Source organism: Podarcis vaucheri (genome assembly GCF_965113315.1).
Source record: "Podarcis vaucheri genome assembly, chromosome: 1".
Taxonomy (NCBI): domain Eukaryota; kingdom Metazoa; phylum Chordata; class Lepidosauria; order Squamata; family Lacertidae; genus Podarcis; species Podarcis vaucheri.
Window position 1 is genome coordinate 35494970 of NC_138759.1, and position 21723 is coordinate 35516692.

At 40.3% G+C, this 21723-nt stretch overlaps 1 protein-coding gene and 1 long non-coding RNA gene across 4 annotated transcripts; one reads left to right on the top strand and one right to left on the bottom strand.

Annotated features, from left to right (window-relative positions):
* Positions 1-5341: 5341 nt before the first annotated feature.
* On the bottom strand, positions 5342-21690 carry SRP54 (signal recognition particle 54). Of its 3 annotated transcripts, none has more exons than XM_082213616.1 (16): positions 21555-21690; positions 15795-15904; positions 15372-15463; positions 14031-14115; positions 12173-12277; positions 11329-11395; positions 11187-11244; positions 10359-10509; positions 9078-9226; positions 8509-8609; positions 8316-8402; positions 8099-8172; positions 7832-7940; positions 7427-7597; positions 6574-6669; positions 5342-5795 (listed from the first exon to the last, which is right to left on the bottom strand). In XM_082213616.1, the coding sequence occupies exons 2-16, from the start codon at positions 15870-15872 to the stop codon at positions 5704-5706; spliced, it is 1515 nt and encodes a 504-aa protein (XP_082069742.1). In that variant the 5' UTR covers positions 15873-15904; positions 21555-21690; the 3' UTR covers positions 5342-5703. The 3 variants fall into 3 exon arrangements, with proteins under 3 accessions (XP_082069742.1, XP_082069741.1, XP_082069743.1); XM_082213615.1 differs by lacking the exon at positions 21555-21690 and adding an exon at positions 19961-20212; XM_082213617.1 differs by lacking the exon at positions 21555-21690 and adding an exon at positions 18424-18482.
* LOC309527336 lies at positions 5771-7067 on the top strand. Its single transcript, XR_014217193.1, has 2 exons — positions 5771-5856; positions 6918-7067. It is a non-coding gene; the product is annotated as an uncharacterized lncRNA (long non-coding RNA).
* Positions 21691-21723: the final 33 nt, after the last annotated feature.

Here is a 21723-nt window from a genome sequence, read left to right on the forward strand (position 1 = left end):
GAAACAAAAACAAATCTTTATCCATCTCCAGCATGGACTCTGCTTGCTGGACTCCAACTCCCATCATCCATTGCTGTTGACTCCTGGCTGGAGCTGAGGGGAGTTGGAGTTCAGCAGCTTCTGGAGGGCCACAGCTTCACACACGCTGCTTATCTATACCACCGATGGCCCTCCAGCTCTTTTTGGACTACAACTCCCATCATACTTAGCTAACAGAACCAGGGGTCAGGGATGATGGGAATTGTAGTTCCCAAAACAGCTGGAGGACCACATTTGGCCATCACTGCTATATAGGCTATTTTCTTGACAGGTTGGATGGTCATATCATGGATTTTTTAAGTTGCAGTTTCTGCATTGCAAGGGGATTGGACTAGATGAAACACCACCACACCCCGTAGGGTTGCCATACTTCAAAAAATGAAAATCTGGACGCAACAAAGTTGTTGAGCTAAATCTAAAAATAAAATTTTAAAAATGAGTTATTTTTAAGGAAATTCGCTAAAATATATGCTTCTGACATGGGTTGCCATACTTCCTGATTTTCCCAGACATTTAAGTGCTTTCAACCCAGGCATATGGCCACCCCACCCCATGATACCTTGCAACTCTACAATTCTATGAGGTTTTTTAAAAAAGGTTTTTATTTATACTTTTCAAATTTATACATTCATTAATTTTACAATCATTTTAACATTTCAAAGTTTGACTTCCTTACCCCTCTTTATGCAGTTCCTTAAAATTATTTTTTAATACCGTCTGCATACCCAAATTCATTTAATTTGCTCATTTTAAATCTATTTTAAATATATACTCTTATGAAACTACAGGTTATTACAATAATCCTGCCAATGTTTTTATCTGTTTCCAATTTATAAGTATTCAATAAACAATTTAAATTATTGTTTCTGCATATTCCGTAAGTTTTTGTATCCATTCCTACTTTGCTGAGACTTCTGCTTCTTTCCATTTTGGGACAAGTTGTATTTTTGCTGCCGTAGTCGCATACATAAACAAATTTCTAAACAATTTAGGTAGTCTGGTCCCTGTAATTCCCAAAAGAATTATAGGGAATTACAATTCTATGATTTTTGGACAGTCACATGCATTCCAAGGAGTGGAGTTGGAGTTGGTAGTTCGGGGAACCAAGGTTAGGGATCTTAAAGGGAAATGTTGGGGAGGTTTGGAGAGCCAAGTGTCGCACGATGGCTGGAGCGCTGGGACTATGACCTTGGGAGACCAGACTTCGAGTCCTCAGCTATGACACTCACTAAGTGAACTTGGACCAGACGCTGTCTCTCAGTCTAACCTAGTTCAGAAATCAAAAAAGTAGCACCAGTAAGGTCCAGTAGCACCTTAGAGACCAACTAAGTTTGTTCTGGGTATAAGCTTTTATGTGCATGCACACTTCTCCAGATCTGAAGAAGTGTGCATGCACATGAAGGTTTATACTCAGAACAAACCTAGTTGGTCTCTAAGGTGCTACTGGGCAATTTTTTAATTTCAACTGTGTCAGACCAACATGGCTACCTACCTGAATCTACCTCAGAGTTGATGTGAGGAGAAAATGGGGAAGAGAGAATCAGGCTGAGCTCCTTACAGGGAAAGGTGGCATAGAAATGTAATGATAAATATAGAATGTTCAGCACTTCAGTAAGCTAAATAGCTCAGAGTTCTCTGGGAGGAGGGAAGGAATTACGCTACAGTGGTACCCCGCAAGACGAATGCCTCGCAAGATGGAAAACCCGCAAGACGAAAGGGTTTTCTGTTTTGGAGGCGCTTCGCAAGACGAATTTCCCTATGAGCTTGCATCGCAAGACGAAAGCCCATAGGGAAATGCTGGCGGTCGGGAGCAAAGACTTTCGCCCACAGCCGGCCTTCAGAAGAGGACCTCTTCTGAAGGCCGGCGGGGGGCCAAAGTCTTTGCTCCCCCCCCGCCTGCCTTCCCCCCCGCCTGCCCCGGGCAATCTTAAAATGCTGGCGGGCGGGAGCAAAGCGTTCGCTGCCGACCCCCAGCATTTTAAAATCTCCCCGTGTCCCGGGGAGATTTTAAAATGCTGGGGGTCGGCAGCGAACGCTTCGCTCCCGACCCCCAGCATTTTAAAACGCTGTTCCGAAGTGGGGGGGGCGGGAACACCTGCCCCAGCCACCCCACTTCGGAACGCTGTTCCGAAGCGGGGAGGGAGGCGGGAACACCTTCTGAAGGCGGGCAGGGGGCGAAAGTCTTTGTCCCCCCTGCCTTCCTTCCCAGGGGCTTTTAAATCGCCCCAGACAGCGGAGAAGTCCTCCGCTGTCCGGGGCGATTTTAAAATGCCGCCCGCCAGCATTTTAAGATCGCCCGGACAGCAGAGAAGTCCTTCGCTGTCCCGGGGTTTTTTAAAATGCTGGGGGTGGGAAGAAAAGCCCTTGTTCCCCCCCCCAGCCTTAAGAAGAGGTCCGGGGACAGTCTGTCTGAAGGCGGTTTCCCTAGGAACGCATTAATTGATTTTCAATGCATTCCTATGGGAAACCGTGCATCGCAAGACGAAAAACTCGCAAGACGAAGAGACTTGCGGAACGAATTAATTTTGTCTTGCGAGGCACCACTGTATATAGTCGTAAAAAATAAATAGTGGCGCTCGCAAGACGAAATTAATTCGTTCCGCGAGTTTTGTCGTCTTGCGATTTTTTTCGTCTTGCGAAGCACGGTGTCGGGAAAGTTCTGGAAAAGCTTCAAAAATCACCAAAGTCTTTAAAAACCTCAAAAAAGGCTACCATGCCGCATTCTATGAGTTGCTCCTCGAAGTCAAGTCGCAACTGTATTAACGGTGTTAAGAAAAAGGAAACAAACTTGCAAGACGTTTCCGTCTTGCGAAGCAAGCCCATAGGGAAAATCGTCTTGCGAAGCAGCTCAAAAAAACAAAAAACCCTTTCGTCTAGCGAGTTTTTTATCTTGCGAGGCATTCGTCTTGCGAGGTACCACTGTATAAATTATTTGTGTAAGATATGCCTCATGATCCTTCAGACATCTTTCAATATGGAAAAAGTGGGTGGTGTGGCTGTGGGCAGAAGCAAAGAATAGCAGAATAGATTCTTATGGGGCTAAGGAAAGTTTTGTGCACCATTAAAAGGACAGAATAGGGGGTGGGGTGGGGCAGAATGGGATGTTTGCAGGCTTTTCCCAATGGGACTCAATTATAAGCGATTTCACTGATGAGTGTGGTGTCTCTGATCGTAACACCCACGTAAACAGCGTGGTGGTGCCTGTATTATAAAGTAGCTTTCTGGGAAAATAGGCTATTTCATTAGGTACATGAAATGGCAGTTTTAATGCAACAGTTGCTAAACAGGATTGAGGCAGAAAAAGCAGCCTTCTACTGACTCAAATCGCTGAACAGTTTTATTCAGTATTTTCTACACTAACAGTGGGTGTCCATAATTTCAGGCAGGAGTATTTTGCAGGCCTTCCTAGAGACACAAGATTGAGCCTTGGACCTTTTGCATGCAAAACCTCTGCTCTCCTACTGAGCTTCAACCCTTTATCTTTCTTCAAAGTCATTCAATTTAGCCATGAAGCTCACCTTGGGCCAGTAACTGTTTCTCAGTCTCATGTGCCTCACAGGGTTGTCATGAGGACAAAATGAGGGGGAGAAGTATGTATACTACACCTTGAACTCATTGTAGGCAAGTTGGGGTACATGTGTACTAACACAAATTTGCTTTACACATGTAGTTTTTCTGCACAAAATGTAAAGGTTTGACTTCCAGTGAGCCCAGCAGTTGGAGGATTGCAGATGCCAACTCTTCAGGAGGATTGTGGCTTCTTGCTTAATTTTGTGGATTCGTTAGCAAAGATGAAAGAAGACAGAAAAATTAGTCCCTAACCAGCTTAGAACAGAACTTATCTAATTTTCCACACACTAAGGCTAAATGTATTTAGGTATGGGAATCCTGTCACAAAATATTTTCTGTATTCATACCACAAGTACTGTATGTAGTGTTAATCTTCTGTAGTTCTTATAGCAACTGTTTCCACCACAACCTCCTCCCACATAGTAGCAAAAGTAGTTCGATTCACAATAGGTTTGGTAGTTTCTGCTTCACCAGTTGATCACTACAGATGTGCTCCTGCGATAGTCTTTGCTAAACATTTGCATCAAGGTAAAAGCTAAGATTTAAAGGTGGGGAAATGTGGGATATATGCTGAAAACTTAATGTTTGATTCTCCCCCCCCCCTTTGACTATCAATCAGCTAACTCTGGAAATATTTATTGAGACTTGATTAATTGTGCTAACTAAACCTCTTTTTTTCCCTGTCACCCTTTGGGCATAACATTTGTTTTTGTTTGAATCCTACTTAAACCACAACGGAACAGCCACAAGTGTGACAAATTAGTAGGTTATGCAGCATAGTCCATGGAAAAAGTGACATAAAATCACTTAGCTTTTTATTTTAAAAATCTGAAAATGTGCTAATTTAGAGATCGTGGGGCTTTATTGACCTCCTCCTATACAGCAGACCCCTATGCAGTCTAAAACCCACTTCTAAGGATTGATGGATCCTCTGAAAAGATATGGAATGAGGCACAGGGGGCTACAGCCAGTCAGGGGACTTGGAGGAAACCAGGAGGACCACCAAGTTAAAAGTGGTGCTTGCTCATGCGTGGATCTCTGTATCTAAGGCAGGGTGTTGATAGACAACATCTATCCAGGTATTAGTATAATTAGCTGGGTAGTTAGGCCCTGAGATTGTGCTTCAAATTAACTGAATATAGTAATGAGGCTTGTTAATTGACTTAAAAACCTGTTGATCAGCACTGTTATTATGTAGAGCTTAACTGGTGCAGGCCCTCGAGTGCCACACGTTTGCTGGGCCCCAACCCCCACCTACTGGAAGCCTCCCACCATTTTAACCAGTTGGTTCAGAAAACTGGAGCCGCCTCTGACAGAAAAAACAGCTTCAAGAGGCACACAGGCATTATTAGATCTTTGTCTATATTTGGTTTGGGGCCTTAAGATGCCAGTGAGAAAAGCTCTGGAAAAGGTAGCATGAAATATCAACTGGAAAAGTAGTTAGTTCCAAAAGAATGCCAAAGTGAAAGAGACACATCAACGTTTCTAGGTGACATGGCTCTTGACATTTTGGAAAGTTCTTGGATCTGTTACACAGAACTGGAAAAATAGTAGAGATTCGGTTCCAGACAGAATCTCTCCATTGAGCAATCTTTGTCCAAAGTAAATATTTGAATCAAGAAAAGCCATCCAGGAACACTTCAATACACTCTAAAGTTAACACTGGCAATACTTCCCTTACAAGCAGCTTACTTCTGAAGTCCAGTGCAAAGTCACAAAGAAACCCCAACTCTTAAATTTACAACCACTTTATTTTACAGTATATTTGTGACATATTGGTATTAACCAAAGTTCTGAATTGTTTACAAATATAACGGCTGCCATGAGGCAATTAAAAAGTTCCTCTAAATATTAAATTTGTACATTATTTGATTTTTAACTTAATTCTCCATGTAACATCAAAATTAAAACAGAAAAGAACCAATTTAAGCAAAAATATAACCACTTTCTAGAAATAAATCTAGAAACTCTCAGATTGAAGTTTCAAAAGCATCACTTGTTGCATTAACATTCTCCTTCACTGTAAAAAAGGAGATCTCATTCTTTTAGTGATGTTCCAGCAAATGGTTAATCAAGTCAGTTTATTAAGGCTTTTTACATGTTATTGAATCCCATCATGCCTTTCATATTTCCAGCAGCACCTTGTTGAAACTGCCGCATCATTGACTGCAGTCCTGCCATGCCACCTGGAATAAAAGAGGAATATTAAATATGGACACTTTAACATTACAGTTTGGAAAAAGCCTAGTAAGATGGAACATTTATATAAGAACCGGTCAACTGGAATCCAAAGAGTTGCACAATTAGTTCAGTGTGTGCAATGTAACTTTTGGCTAGCATTTAACCAACAGAAGCCCTTTGTGTCATATTGCAAACAGGCGACTTTTCATACCATGCTGTGATATGTATTGCTCTTCAAAGACAAAAAAGAATGAAGATGCCGCAGGGCATACAGCATAGAAGGAATAGCTTTGACAGAACAGAATAAAATGTATTAAGCATAGGTGTGTGCTAATGCTGGTAGCACAAGCTCTCATTTAACAGTTGCTAAAGTACTTGAGCTCTATTAAAAATTTATGGAAGGCAATAGCTGTCTACTCCTGCTCCAATTTGTTTTAAGAGGAAAAATTCAGTTTCAAACTGTTTGAACCCCACAAGGTGTCCTCAGCCCTGATATCCGGCACCAATATGCTACTGATAGATAACTTCCATCATTCCTTTTGCAGAGAAACTGAAATTTGGCAATAACAATTGAACTGCCCTTTAAATTTTGAAACATAACCACATAACCATAGGCCTGTAAGTACTTTAGAATTCTTATCCAGACAGTTGCTTTCCAAGGCAAGTTAGACTTCAGCATTGGACAATATGCAATTATGAGAATTAAAATAGAGTTGTTAAATTACATGGTGTACCTATTTTGTTAGCCTCCTACAGTAAGCAGAGGGGGAAAATAACCATTACCCATATGATGAAGAACTCTGGGATCCATCATCTTTGCCATCTGTTGGTTCAATTTTGCCATCTGGGATGGATTTACGTTCTTTGACATATCACCTCCTTAAAGGGGTGGAAAAACAGGAGGAGGGGAGAGGGAAATGACAAACCCATCAGAAACATTACATGGTGTTTATCCTCTTAGTGTGCTGGCAGTTGTGTTTTTTAGAGATGTGCACAAGAAAAGTCAGTAATCTCACTTTTGCTAGAAATCATGCTTATTCACTCTAGAGAACTGGATTGACTGTCTGGCTTGTACAACACTGTTAAAACTTATTTGATTGTCTATAGATTGCTCCTTTCCCCCACAGTTTGGAACACTTTTAAGCAAAGAGAACATTGAGCCTCCACAGCATGGAAAAATATGACGTTTGAATCCAAGACCATATCAGTGAACTGCCCTGTGATCTTCGGCTGCAGGTTGGTATACAAATTTATTAAACAAAACAATGAATCATAGTTTCATTAGAAAAGTCTGCTTTCTTTTCAGAGACACAATCAAGACCTGTTATCTCTACCACATGTTTCAGCTTCATCTCTTAAACAGGGTCAAAGACAATTCTCTGGCGTGATTCTGAGGGAAGTAGAAACATACTGTTTGTGTCTTTTTCAGGAAATGTCTATGAGAATGATGTTTTAAGACCAAATTTACATACTGCTTCTCTACATAGTGATGCTCATGTAATCTATTTTTAACATGGGAATTCATAAACACAAAACATTATTTGTTTTTACAATTGGTCCAGAATTGGGGCTTCTAAAGTTATGCAACTGATTAAATTGGAGAACATGAAATCCATGCAACTGTAATTATTCTCACCTTTGAAAAGTCCTTTTATGCCTCCCATCTTTTTCACCATTTGTGCAAATTTTGTGTACTGTGTCAGGAGTTCTTGAACATCTCTAGTTGAAACACCAGAACCTCTTGCTACTCTTTGGATTCTTCCTGGTTGTTTACTGAAAACTTTGGCCCCATCTGTACTATCAAGTTCTACATTAGAGAAGCCATGGGAAAATAAACAATTTATTGTGCACTGTTAAAATGCTGATGAGTCAATTACAGGTTTTTTAGAAGGGCAACCACTCAAAATTCTATACTAATAGCTTGGTATTTTAGTTTTATAAACAGTAAAGATTAGGTATAATTCATTTAGGCTTTTATTCAATGTAGTAAGTACACTTCAACACATTGGTCACTCAGTTGCTCAACTGCAGGAAATTTTACCTTGATCATTCATACTGTCCATTATTGTCATCAGTTTCTTTAGCCTTGCCATTGATTCCTGTTCGTTGCCTTTACTCATAAAATCTGTTCCGAAACCTGGGATCATACCCTACAACAGTTATAAGTAAATATTAAATGCCATTTTCAAATATATGTAGCATTTGAGTTCAGAATGAATTTTAATGTTTTAGTGCAGAATTTTCTGAACTTAGGAGAAAAAAGAATCTTATCAGATTGCAAAAGAAAACAAGTTTCAGCCATAGTTACCAAGATTTGACTGAAGGGCCCCATTTTCATGATGTTTTGGAACTGTTCATACATATCTCTTAAAGTAAATTGACCTGAAGGGCAAAAGAAGTGGGAGTCAACAATAGTTACATTAAAAAAAATTAGGTTGCTACACTCAATCATTCCAAAACACACTTATGAATAGGTGTTTTGAGCTGTTACACTGTGTATTAGTAATACTTTTGGCACAGCTTACCATGTTTTAATTTCTCTATGAGTGCCTCATTGTCATCCAATTTCAATTCATTTACTTTATCTATCAGTCCTTCAATATCTCCCATACCTGTAATACAAAAGGCATCTTCAGGAACTAAAATAAAAACCATATGAGATAGAATATATTTTTAGAGAGGTTTTTTTTTTTTGTTCTATCGGCAATTAATACATACCAAGAAGCTTGCTGATGAAGGGTTGTGTTTTAAAAGGTTCAAAGTCATCTATATGTTCTCCAGTACCAATAAAAATGATTGGACTTTTAGTGGCAGCCACTCTGCAATGAAGGACAAAGTCAACTGTAAGTCAATTCAACACAGAGCATTCTAGTGTGCAAGAGGGATTTTAAATAAAATTTATCATTCTGAATTTAAAAAACGTCATTAAAAATTGTGAGCCAAATCACAGTGGATACAGCATAAACCCACTTAAATTTATTTATGCTTAAAGAACAGGTAAAGTAGCCTCATCACAATATTTAAGTCACTGGATTCTGCTGCTTAGAAAATGGATTCCACATTATTAGAGACAGTTTAGCATAGAGCCAAACATGCACGCCCCAATGTAACAAGAGGTGGCAATTACTCTTAATGATTTATTTCCCCTTGAGGGAAAATAAAGTTCTTCAAAATAATATTACCAAAGCAAAGGATTAGCATTACTTTCTGAACAGTTTTACTGTACTCAGCTATTTACAGTCACTGAAGTGCTACCTAGCTCCATAATTAAGTGAAAATATACTTACGCACTGAGTGCCCCACCTCCCTTTGCATGGCCATCCAGTTTTGTTACAATCACAGAAGCAACATCAACTTTATCTTTGAAAGCCTTTGCTTGAGCTTCACAGGCTTGACCAATAGAGGCATCCATCACATAAACAATATTGTCTGGTTGCTGTAAGTATTTACACAAGCAAGAGCAAAAAATTAATTTCTCTCTTTCAAACTGCTTTCATATCAGCAAGTATAAAGAAAACATGCAGGAAAGTGTTTTACCATTTTTGCATGTTATCAAAGGAGAAGACAAATCATTCGCAGTACTACACAATGCTAATAATTACTTATAACCAACAATTATTCTGATTTTAATTTTAATATGGAGGCCCAGTTTAAAATTTCCTAAAATTTTGAACTTTTAAAAGTTGGAAGGTTTACAGTGCCCTCAAAAGCTGGTTCAGCATGACTAATAGGATTATTTTGCCATTAAAATCATGCATCTGCAACATATACCACTTATTGGTATTAGTCTCCATAAATATAGCCCAGCATCAGTCTATTTAGCTCTGTATTAGATCTGGATCATCAAGGAGAGTCCAAGTTGAGGGACTCCATTTTATGACTCCTTCCATTATTATTACTATTATTTATTAAATTTGCATACTGTGCTATATCCGGCCTCAGGGTGGTTCACAGGATAAAATCAAAATATAAAACCACAAAATATTTAATCAAAATAAAAACAAAAACAACGCAATAACCACCAACCCCAACACATTTTAAAAGGATAGGACCCAATCAACCAAAGGCCTGGTTAAAGAGGAACATTTTTGCCTGCCACCTAAAGGTATATAATGAAGGCGCCAGGCGAACCTCCCTGGGGAGAGCATTCCACAGACGGGGAGCCACTGCAGAAAAGGCCCGTTCTTGTATCGCCACCCTCCAGACCTCTCGTGGAGAAGGCACATGAAAGGCCTCAGAAATTGATCTCAAGGTCTGGGTAGGTTCATATGGAAAGAGGCAGTCCTTGAAATATTGTGGTCCTGGGCCATTTAAAGCTTTATAGCTCAAAACCAGCACTTTGAGTTGGGCCCTTCAAAACAGTCCCTGACCCAAAAAGCAAAAATTGTTCATGATTATTTGCCCTATGTTATGCAGACCCAAAATTTGCAATCCTGCGAACACTTACTAAAGAGTAACCCCACTGAATCTAGGGATTCATTTTGAGAAGGCAGTACATACTTCAGGATTTCAGCATGACTACTTTCAGCACAGTTGTCAAAAATAAAGCTGTTGTGTATAATACTTACTATGGCATTGGCAACTTGTAACATTTCTTCAAAGAGTGAGTCTTCCTGCTTGTGACGACCACTTGTGTCGACAATTATTATTTCAAAGTTTTCATTCTTAAATTTTTCAACACCTTCAGATGCAATGATCACAGGATCCATTTCTGTGTAACTGTTCCAACAGAAACACACATGCTTCAGTTACACGGACAATGTTACCAAGCAGATTTCAACGAGATAGTTCTCTGGCAGGAAACACCCACTATCACTGCGTGCAATTAAGGGGAGGGGGAAGAGTTCTTCCTTCCTATAGTCAGCAGATGTCCCAGCAGCCACAGTGCAAGTATGTAGTTGTCAAGCAGACAGCATAAACTGTTGCTGTCAGCAGCCTGCTTGCATGGTGCTGACACAGCCCAACACTTAGTAAGGAAGGGCTTCCTTGGCCCTGCATTGCCTCACTGAAGCAGCTCACTGCTTCCACACGTGAACTGCTTCACCAACCACTGCTATTCTAGACTATTTCCTATGACACTAAGAGTCTGCAAATTTTCTGTGCATGATCAAATGTTTTCAAACTCATTTCAAACCAAGTTACTAAGTTTCTCTCACGGCCATGAAAAGTACTTTAAAAATCAGAAAGAGTGAAATACTTAAATTCTAGCTTTATATTTAAAAAATGCCCTCCAGATGTTGTGGCCATCAGCCTCAGCCAACATAGCCAAGAGTCAGGGATGACTCTTGAAACAACTTCATCTTGGGGGCAGCACATTGACTAATATTGTTCTTCAAATATCATTTCAGAATCTGATAAAATAATTTTTGCAACAGAACTTAGTTAAAGATACATACCTGCCGTAGAATGGAATTCTTGCTTTTGTTGCATTCTGTTTTAACTGGTCAAAAGCACCTGTAGAATTCAGACCGTATTTGTTAGCCATGTAGAATATGCACACCTACTGAAAATGGAATCGCTGGGGGGAAAGTATTTTACCTGCTCTGTAAGTATCTGCACATATCAAGCATGTCTTCCAGCCTTTCCTCTGGTAGTAGTATGCCAACTGTTAATAAAAAATCCAAAGATGTAATGATAATGTCAAGTTTAGTATTAAGAACTCTCAAGAACATTACATCATGTTTTCATTATTTTTCAGTGCCCAATAAGAAGACCAAAATGGGCCTTGTGGCACAAGCAGCAATTAAGGCTAATCAATATGGTGCATGAGAACAGTAAGGTTCTTTCATTTCAGACTCGCTTACATTTGTAAGCTCTTAGGGCAGAACCCTGAGCTGCAGAAGATATGGGTTCTGCTGCCTTTATATGACATTTACAGTGAAGTTTTACTGTCATGCAGTGACAGGTGGCTTGCACTATATGCCACTATTTTGAAGTCTTGTCAAGGTATGGCTATGTACAAGATATAGACTCTATAAAAGGACAACAAAACAGTGACCTTCCTTTTATGATCTCCTGCAATGATAAGATTAGATCCATCCTTGACCAGAGAGGAACACACTAACTAGATGCTCCTCCAGTGCTAAGAGACCTTCTTAAATGGTTATAGTCATGCTAGTGGCTGCAAAGAGATGTTGGAAACCGATTAATGTCATGTCTTCCCCTCTTCAGTAAGAAGCTTCCATTGGATCAGCATTCCTTTTGGAAATGAAAGAAGCCTTTCTGTTCATGGACCAGAAGGTCTAGATTCTTTATACAAGAAAGATTTTGCCTCGTAACACCTGAATATTCCCCTAAAATTTAGTTCAGTTTTGTTCATAGTCACAAATGTCTATCTGAAAGCAAACAGTCTATATTAAATATTATGAAGAATGCAAATTACCTTTGAACATGATGTTGTTTTGCCACTTCCTTGCAGCCCTACAAACATTATGATATTCTGTTTTCCTTTTGTTGGTGTCCAGGCTTTTACTCCAGGATCTACGAGCTATAAAGCAAAAAGTATACATGTGCGCTACAAAGCAAAGCTTCAGAATCACAGTAACACACAAGATTTTCAGTGTGCAGTTTTGTTTGAAGGTTTAATATATTTTTCCAGCATCATGGATGCTCTCTCTTAACTTTGGAAATGAGAAATTAAGATACTTGGAAATCAAAGTAAAACAATGGTATCCTATATCAGTAAATGGTGACATTGCCCAGTTCTGTGCCACTCAAAACCCCTCCAATTACCTATCAGACCAGTGCCAGTGAACAAGTTTAACAAGACCATCCTTACAGTCATTAAGACAGGGGTGGGTAAACTCTGGCCCAGCACAGGTCCCAATTTCTCCCACAAGGTCACATCCCCACCTCACCCCTCCTTCTCTCCATATATGACATCACATGCAGAGATGGTAGAGACACGGCAGGATCAGCTGTGAGACTAACACGCCACCAATCCCTGGAGAAAACGGGCTTGAAGTCTTTGAAACAGTGTTTCTTTGCAAGCATGGTGCACTAATGTCCCTACAATCATCACCCCACTGTGAAGTCAGGTGAACAGCACATACACCTGCTTTGGCAGTACTCTCAATTGGGGTATTCTAGCTATACAATTGGTATAAAATCCAGTTATTCATTTAAACTACACTGTTGCTCCTTTTAGACATCACACTAAATCACAGTTCAAGCTAATCATAGTCTGGAAGTCAACCAGCCATAATTTCAACTCCCAAATGTGCAGGCAAGCCACTGATTAGAACCATTTGTCTTTCCTCCGCACCTGCTAAACACTGTTGCTTCTGTGCACAATGGACTCCAGAAGCAGAGCAATTGCTGTAACTACAGTTTTGTCAATATAACCACCACACTAAAACTGAGGTAGCACAAACTTTGGTTTGGTATTAATTTGAGCCACTGTCAACTGTATAAAGGGTAGATCACGCCAATGCTGGCTAACAACCTACTCCACTCAACAGATTATTGCACCACATGTAACACAATGCTTGAGATTTCTGCAGTAGAAAGAAATATGTAAAATGAGTAAGAATAAAATCTGCATTGTAGTATAAAGATGTCCCATAACCATTGTTGTTTTATGTCTGTCAGATGCGGGTGGTGGTTGCTCATGAGTAACCAGGCAGGACTCCGACCTGTCTTTTACAGCTTTCATTGGTGCAAACTATTTACAGTGCAGAACCAACAAGTTCATGTCCGTCTTAGTCACTTGCAAAATCCGGGAGTGGCCTCTTCCAGCTTCTCCTCCAAAATAAAAACTTAGACAACCCAAATCTCTGCCTCCCCTCCTTGGGTTTCACCCCTCTGCGCAGGCTGGGCGACGGAAGTGGTCAGCCAGGTTAGGTGAGGCGCTTGGGCTCTCAGCAGCATCTTTGAGCCCTTCCCTCGCTTGGCTGCCCCCTTCCCTCTCTGCTCCACTGGAGGTGTGGCTTTCCCCACCACTGGACCAGGAGCTGCTCCTCAGAAGCATCGGAGGCTCTCTGTATCCCCCTGCCCCCCCTCCCCTGTTCCGATGGCAGTCCCCTGACAATGTCTTAGCAAGATTGCACATACCTACAATTAGAGTGGCAATGGTCACTCAATATTCATACAGAAATGTGGCAACAATGTTCATATGAGAATGTGAGGTAGAAACAAGGAACGTTTGATCAGAAAAAGAAGGAAGCCTAGAGTGCTAGGCTGTATTAAAGCAAGCAACATATGGACTAGAAAAACCAACTGTACTCTTTAATATATTTTACCTTAACAAGTTCTTTAAAGACAGCATGTTGAATCATTTTCCTTTTATTTAGGCCAGAAGCCATTTCTTCAAGATCAATAGCAGATCTATAGTTCAAACAGAAAATAAGCAATACAAAATCAAAAGCAATACAACAGAAATGTTATGTTGAATTCAATGGGAATTGAATCCAAGAGCATGTTTAGGAGCACGGAGTTATCAAACTTACTCAAAGACCCCCTCTCCCTACGATTTTCAGTAATAGCTACTCATCATGTGCCCACTCTGCAGGAGGCATGAAGAATGGCAACATATGAACAGGCCTTTTCAGTGGTGGCTTTTACAGGGAGGCATGCCTGGTGTCATGCTTATCTATTTTTAGACACTAGGCAAAGACTTTCCTCTTTACTCATTTTCAGGCATTTTTGACCCCTTTTTGTGGGGTGGGATCTGCAAGACCTATGCTTTATCCATATAACTGTTTTTAGATTATTATTATTTGCGCTTGTTTGAACTGGCTTGAATGCATGTCACTTTGTGAATAACAAATATAATAAATAATAGAACAACAACATTAATGTTAATCAAGTAAAGATGGACAGATAATCAATATACTATGCTTTTGTGCAAAAACATTTGTGTATTCAGAATAGTGTTTTGCTCATCCACATATAAAACAACTAACACCTTTCATATGTCAGTCATACGTATTCCATGCACCAAGTAAATTTCATTGCAAGCAGGATTCCAGCTTGCTATTTCAGTTCGGTCTTGGCAGCTTGCCCAGAAGTACATACAGCTACTCATGTCTCCTACCCATCCCTCCCAGCAATCAATTTGTTAAAGAAGTGCTGTATATTGCATTATTCTGAAGGTCCTGGATGTTAGGACTACTTATAACAGAGTTACTAACAGGCAAACTTCTACTTGTGGAACAAGACTTCTCCCTGGCACCACCTCTGCAGCTATACAGTCACATTCTAAATCTGCTCTGGAGGCCCATCACCTCCAACTCTCTGGAGCAGATTTTGAGGGTGCACTAGGGGGAGGAGAGGATGGAGAAGTATTGCTGCACAAGAGGAAGTCTGTTCCATTTTCATATGGGCAGAGTTGTATAATACCCCATATTTTTACAAGGACTGTGCAGTACTTCAATTTATGTGGGGCAGATAAGCTATGTCAGAAGAGCACTTATTGAGATATCAGTTATTCCTCTGAAACTAGAAATTGAACTGATTTAAGTTGGGTATTAATTAAGTAGTATGAAGAAGTCACACATGGCCCTCTCAAGGCACAAGCAAACAGAAAGATAATCACTGGAGAGAAATGTACATCTTTATGTTATCTTGGTTGGGTCACTTACTTGACATTTTCTCTCAGTTGTTTCACTAACTTAATGTTCACATCAGCTTCCAGTAATGCTGTACATACTTCTTTTAACATAGCATTTAAAACCTTGTAAGGAGAAAACAAAGACAATTCAGAAAATGTCAACATCCTGAATTTTGTTAATCCAGTATTTCAAAGTAAATTACATTTGTAGTAGAAAGTTGTCGGCCAACCATTCCAACAATACAAATTAAGTCTCAGTTAATTAACTGCCACAGCTGCCACAGTGTATGTTTTAAGCAGCTCTCACATGTTTCATGATACAGTATGTACAAATTTAACCTTATTACTTTAAGCTTGGGCCATTTTCTTCCAAAGCCAAATTTGATTGTGAAGAGATAATTCTTACCTTCTAGTTAACTATAACCATTACAACACATATGGAAATGCTACGTACCTCTTCGTTGATAATTGTAGCATTGCTCAGAGAGCGCAATGCTGAGGTTATTTTCCTCCCAAGATCTGCTAAAACCATTTTGGCAACTTCAAATACAACTCAAATATGATCTGTAAAAGAAACATTAAAATATCAATGACATACTGTCCCTTGTGTGAGCTAAACTTTCAGTATTATGAATATAAAAATATTTTTAGAAGTAGAACATGAAGATTTTTTTAAAGATGTGGTACAAAAGAACAAAGATAATCAACAAGGTACTGAGATAGAAACATGCTCTGAAAATTGTTCCTACTAATATAGTTTGATTTTTTCATAGTCAGAGTTAACATGTTGAATAATTACAGCCATCATATTTTGCATGTTAAATTATGCAAATATGCTTCAATGTTTATATAAAATTTATAGCTGCATAGAAAGGTAAGCTCTTTTGAGTTTCCTAAACTTCCATTTGTCAAAAGATAAACCTTCCATAATCACCGGATCAAGAACATTTAGGCTGCAAACCTATACACACTTACTCCCTGCAAGTCCCACTGAAATCAGTTAGGCTGAATTCTGAATATACATGGATGGGACTGTAGCGAACATTTGAAATGCATTTAACTTTCTTGAACATTTTCTAACTATTTCCCCCCCAATGTCAACTAGTATTCTTTAGAAAGCAGATTATTCTGCAAGGATCCAAAGGCTGTGATCATATTAAAGTGGGATTTGTATCTTTCCTTTCAACAGCAGGACCCCACCTGCATAAAGATCAGACTACTCTGAGAGCTTCCTCTATTTCGAAAGTGGTTTGCAGCATTAGGAAATGTTATTGCAGAAACATACCTAAAGCCTTTGTGGGCTCACAGGAATAAATGCAGTTCTTTGGACCCCAACCCAACCTTTGTTGTGCCTCAGCTAAAAGACTATATTCATTTCTGAGAACAGGTAATGTGAGAGGAATCAAATCTTAAGAAAGGAAACAACGAAAGGTATCTAGGTTACTCTGCTTTACTAGATAAATGATGGACTATGGATACAAGCTGTGAGAAAGGTAATAGCATTAAACAAGTTCTGGAGTATGCATCAAGTATTCAAATCTACTACTGGCAAAGCCCAATGTTACAACTATATCAATTTTCAAGTTAAGTTAACACAACCCACAAATTAACCTGAGCAATCAAATTACTCACGCCAAAGAACGTTAAGTGCTTGCTGGATCGGGTCAATGCCCCATCTAGTCCAGCATCCTGTTCCCACAGTGGCCAAACAGTTGCCTGTGGAAAATCCATAAAAGAGCACTTTCCCTTCCTGCAGTTTCCAGCAACTGGTATTCAGAAGCATTGTTTCCAACCATGGGGGCAGAGCACAACCATCAAGGCTAGTAGCAACTGATACCCTTATATTTCATGAATTTCTCCTTTAAGGCCATCCAAGTTGGTGGTCATCACTTCCTCATGTGAGAGTAAGTTCCATAGATAAACTATGTGCTGCATGAGGCAGTAATTTCTTTTACCTGTCCTGAATCGTCCAATATTCAGCTTCCTTTAATGTCAACAAGTTCTAGTATTATCAGAGAGGTAGAAACCTTTTTTTCTATCCATTTTCTTTAGGTGATGCATCATTTTATAAACTATCATGTCACCTCTTGCCTGCCTTTTCTCTAAACCAAAAAGTCTCATGTACCGCAGCCTTTCTTCATAGGGGAGTTGCTCCACCCTCTTGTTTTTGTTTCAAAACTTTTCCAGTTCTACAATCTCCATTTTGAAGTGAGGCAAGCAGAACTGTACACAGTGTTTCAAATGTGATCACACCAAATATTTGTATATGTATAATTATCCCTGGTGTGGAATTTGCCATTTTCACAGCTGCCACAGACTAGGTCAATGAGTTCATTCTGTATTACCTTAATTATCTGCATATTTTGCCACAAGTAAGTCTTGCTATATTGAGTTAAGAGTTACTCCCAAGTTATTGTGTATGAAATAGTAGCCAAAGATAAGATTTGTTTTGGACTTTCTAATTAAAGGCTAAACATCATGCTTCAAATGGCAGACATTAGCAGAGATAATGGGAAACATTTCATAACCTAAAACAAACTCATTAAATTAGGTTTACTGCAACTGTATCTTACTTTAACTTATTTCTTTTATCTTATGTATAAAAGTACATACAAATTTGATTCAATTTTAGTTGCTTAATTTAAAATATATAACAGCAATGTCGGGGGTTTTTAACCATTTGAATTAAGCAATATTTTGGTGCGGTTTTTAAAGTCTTTTCAATAACATTTATTATGAAAAATCAAAGAAACTAGTCTATGCTAACTGTATAAGCAGAAAACATAAAAACTAGCTGGGATTGGTAACCAGCCTTTGTTCACAGAGTTTTGCTAGATAAGCCAAAAACTGTGGCCTTAAGTCTGGCTGGGCATTTGTGGTGCTCCAGACCCACTGGCCTCAAAACAGCCAAGGAAGCACCTGCCATACTCCTTTGTAGGAAAGAGTATAACAAGCTTCAGCAACCACGGAGCCAAACCACACCTTCCTTTTAATCTTGGCACTAGGGAGGGGACAGGGAGCACAAGGTCACCAGAGGGTAGAAATGGACTCCACAAAAATGTTTAAAAACCAGTAATACTTGCATTTCCTCAATAGTTCAGAACGGTATTTGTAAGAAGAGTCCCTTATCACCAGTAGCAGAAATTGAAACCGAAAGGTAAAAAAATGTGCAACCTTACCTCTAGCGCAGATCATCTCAACTTGTTCAACTCATGAGGGAAACATATGGTTAAAGTGGCAAAATATGTCAATGCAGAAGGAAGCAAAGCTCCCAGTTCATCTCTACTTTTACCTCCAGGTAGCTAGTTTGGCACCTGCCAACTATACCTTCTACTGAAAAGAACCAGCAACAACCTCCATGGATCACAATAATTCTTTATGACTTAGTTCCCCGCTGATTGACACCTCCTGATACCTGCAAAAGTGATATCTAATTGTAGTGTCCCACTTACACAATGGATGTCTGCTTGTGAAAATGGGACTTATCTCCGCCCCACCTACAGCTTGCCCCAGAGCGCTCTCTCGAGGGGGGGGGGAGCGGATGTGGAGGGAGGAAAATTCTGTTGCATCTGCTGGCACCACACTGGAGCTCCCAAAAAAGGTACTAAAGATGGGGTTACTTCTTTTAGTAGGTAAGTATTAGCATACTATTGCAAACTAAAAGAGCGCAAGTGTTCCCAGAATAAAAGAGGAGACCTGGAATTATTTACAGTACTATACTCTTGGATTACAATCTTAAAAACACTTAGTAGAAGGTATGTTCCAACAAACTTAGAGGGGTGTAATTATAAGCAACCTCATTTACAACTGCACTACCAGTGGCTAAACTCTTTTTATTTTCACTGTAAACAGATTGCTTTTATTATATCTTGCGAGCAGCCTTGGAGTCACAGATTTGATAGAAAATTGAAGTGTTTTAAATAATCTACACACATACAGGATTTTTTTAGTTGAACTAGCCAAAGATTTCACAGGTAACAAGAAAACTGAAACTGTAGCTCAAAAATTTTAACAGCTGATCAAATACAGCAAATAACTCGGGGCCACTTCACATGTAACATTTCTCAAGATGGTTTAAACCTATATACTGCTGCATTTCACAAGTGATAATATATTTTTAAAAGGTCACTGGGAAGCCACTGCACACACAAATTTCCCAACTGAATATTTTTTGTTAAAAAAATGAACATTTGTGTTGTACTTTGCACTTTCACTCAGGTTTTTTTTAATGTGGTCCTTTGAACTATGTCATAGTTAATCTGAATGGAGGCTCAGAATCTGTTTTGCATTTAATAGCACAGCCCTACATCGCGCGGAATGAAAAATAATGAGCATATGGGATTACATACGGAGAAAAGCTTCGAGATTATACAGCAAGGCCGCCGAGGGCTTAAGCAACAACCGTCTCGCCCGATTCGGACTGAGCAATTTTTGGCCTCGCCGCAAAAGCAAGTTTCACCTCGCCAACACGCCACCCGGCGATCTCCTCCCAAGCCAAGCTGCCCACAGCCCTGAAGTTTGGAGAGATCCAGGGCAACAGCTGGGCAGAACCCAGAAAGGAGAGCCAAGTTTTTATTCGCACCCAAGCGCTGCAGCCACCCGCCCCATCACAAGACTCACCCAGAACAGCGGCTTCCCCCCTCCTTTTGCCTCTAAAGCGGTGGCGGCCTGGCCCGGCCCGGCCCCGCGACGAGAGCCGCGCGACAGGAAGCCCTCACGAAGCCGTTAACTCAGGCCCAGCACCAGTAACGAGCACCGTCCCCTCCAGTCTCCCCCAGCATAACCGGGAAGAATGTCACGTCACCACTACACGGAGCTTGCGAAGTTAACAGCCTCTCTCACACAAAAGGGGGGGAAACACCCCGCGCGCACTTCCGCTTCCGGGGCATTTATAAGACCCCGCCCACTGTGAGTCCAGGTATTGAAACCATGCGTGCGCCAGTGAGTGCAGAGGTGGAGGGAGGGTACTGCACGTCTGTAGGGCGCAGGCGGGGTTGGAGAGGTTTCCTTTCGATTCAGAGCTTTAGAGCGATTGTCCAGTAGGGGTTTTAGACTTGTAATCTGTTTTAGTATTTTGTTTTGTTTGTTTTAAAGCAGGGTTGGAAATTTGTCTTACTTTTAATGATTTGTCTTTGGTAAACCGCTTTAAAGTTTTTGGGTTTTTTTACGATCCAGCGGTGCATATGTTTTATGAAATAAATAAGCAGAAAGGAAATGGCATGTTGACCTCTTAAGTGTGAGAACGAAAGCGGTTTGCCCCATCAAATGTTGATGTGCGTCATCTGGCTTTAATCTTTAAGAATGAACTATGAGGGTTTTAATTTTATTTGCGAACCACCTACGTATATTATGCTTAAGGGTCGCTGGTTTTTTTGTTTTTTAAATCAAGCGTCTAGCTATCAAAAAAGCGAGTGTGAACTAACTGCAAATCGCTGTTAAAGCCAATAAAGAATTGCTTGTGAATATATTATAAACGTGCTTTTGGAAACTCGGTGCTTCTGTCAGTTCCCGGTCTAATCCTGTCCCAACACTTACGAAGCAACATTTCACCTACTTAAGTGATCTGGTTTGGCGCGCTAAGCAAGTAAAAAAAAAGGTTAAAAATAAGCATTTACTTAAAGGAAAGGGGGGCGGGGCGGGAAACTATAATCTTGGATAGAAAACAATAAATGTATTGTGTCCAGTGGATATTTTTAAAAGGACGTACTTAAACTTGTCCTTCCTGAGTTAGCCATCTATGGATAGTAGGGCATGCCAGATAAATAAACCAGTTCTTTGATATGCTGCAGTTCTTTGATATGTTGGCATCCGTTTCCCTTGGGAGACGATGGAAGAGTGGCCCCCTCTCAAAACGCTGAACCAAAGGACGTTTATAACTTAAGCAAGGTGACCAGATTTTTTTTGGGAGGGTGAGAAATGTGGATCCTTTATTGTAAAGCTTTTTTAAACAGAGCAGCATTATTATTTCTATGAAAGGGAGCCTATTTAACGCGGTGTTGGCGTATGTTCATTTTAAGTAACTTGGTATTTTCATGGTTTTGCCACGCATGATGGGGGCGGGGCCGTTTCTGCTAACTGCACGTGCGAACCAGAAACCTTTGGCGGGGTGGGGGCGGGGACCCACTGCGCGCGTTCCTGTTGGATACCGTAACAGAAAACCTTCAGAAAGGGGGCCCTTTGCCAACAAGGGGCGTTGGGCGTCACCATCACGCACCGTAAGGGGCGGGGCTCTGTTATGCCGTGTCTGTCATAGCGCCTCGGCGTATCTCTCGGCGAGAGCGATTCCTCATTTTCTCCTAGGGCTGGTGAGCATAGCGACTGCTCCGCGCATGCGTCCACCAAGGATGGGGTTTTTTTACATAAATGGATTCAGCCGCCGAACT

Excerpts from the sequence above, each read along its gene's own strand:
- SRP54 (XM_082213616.1), bottom strand. The coding sequence starts at position 15,872 with ATGGTTTTAGCAGATCTTGGGAGGAAAATAACCTCAGCATTGCGCTCT. Across the intron at positions 8,403-8,508 it reads CTTCATCAGCAAGCTTCTTG|GTATGGGAGATATTGAAGGA; the intron begins GTATGTATTAAT and ends TTTGTATTACAG. Across the intron at positions 8,173-8,315 it reads CATAGAGAAATTAAAACATG|GTCAATTTACTTTAAGAGAT; the intron begins GTAAGCTGTGCC and ends TTTGCCCTTCAG.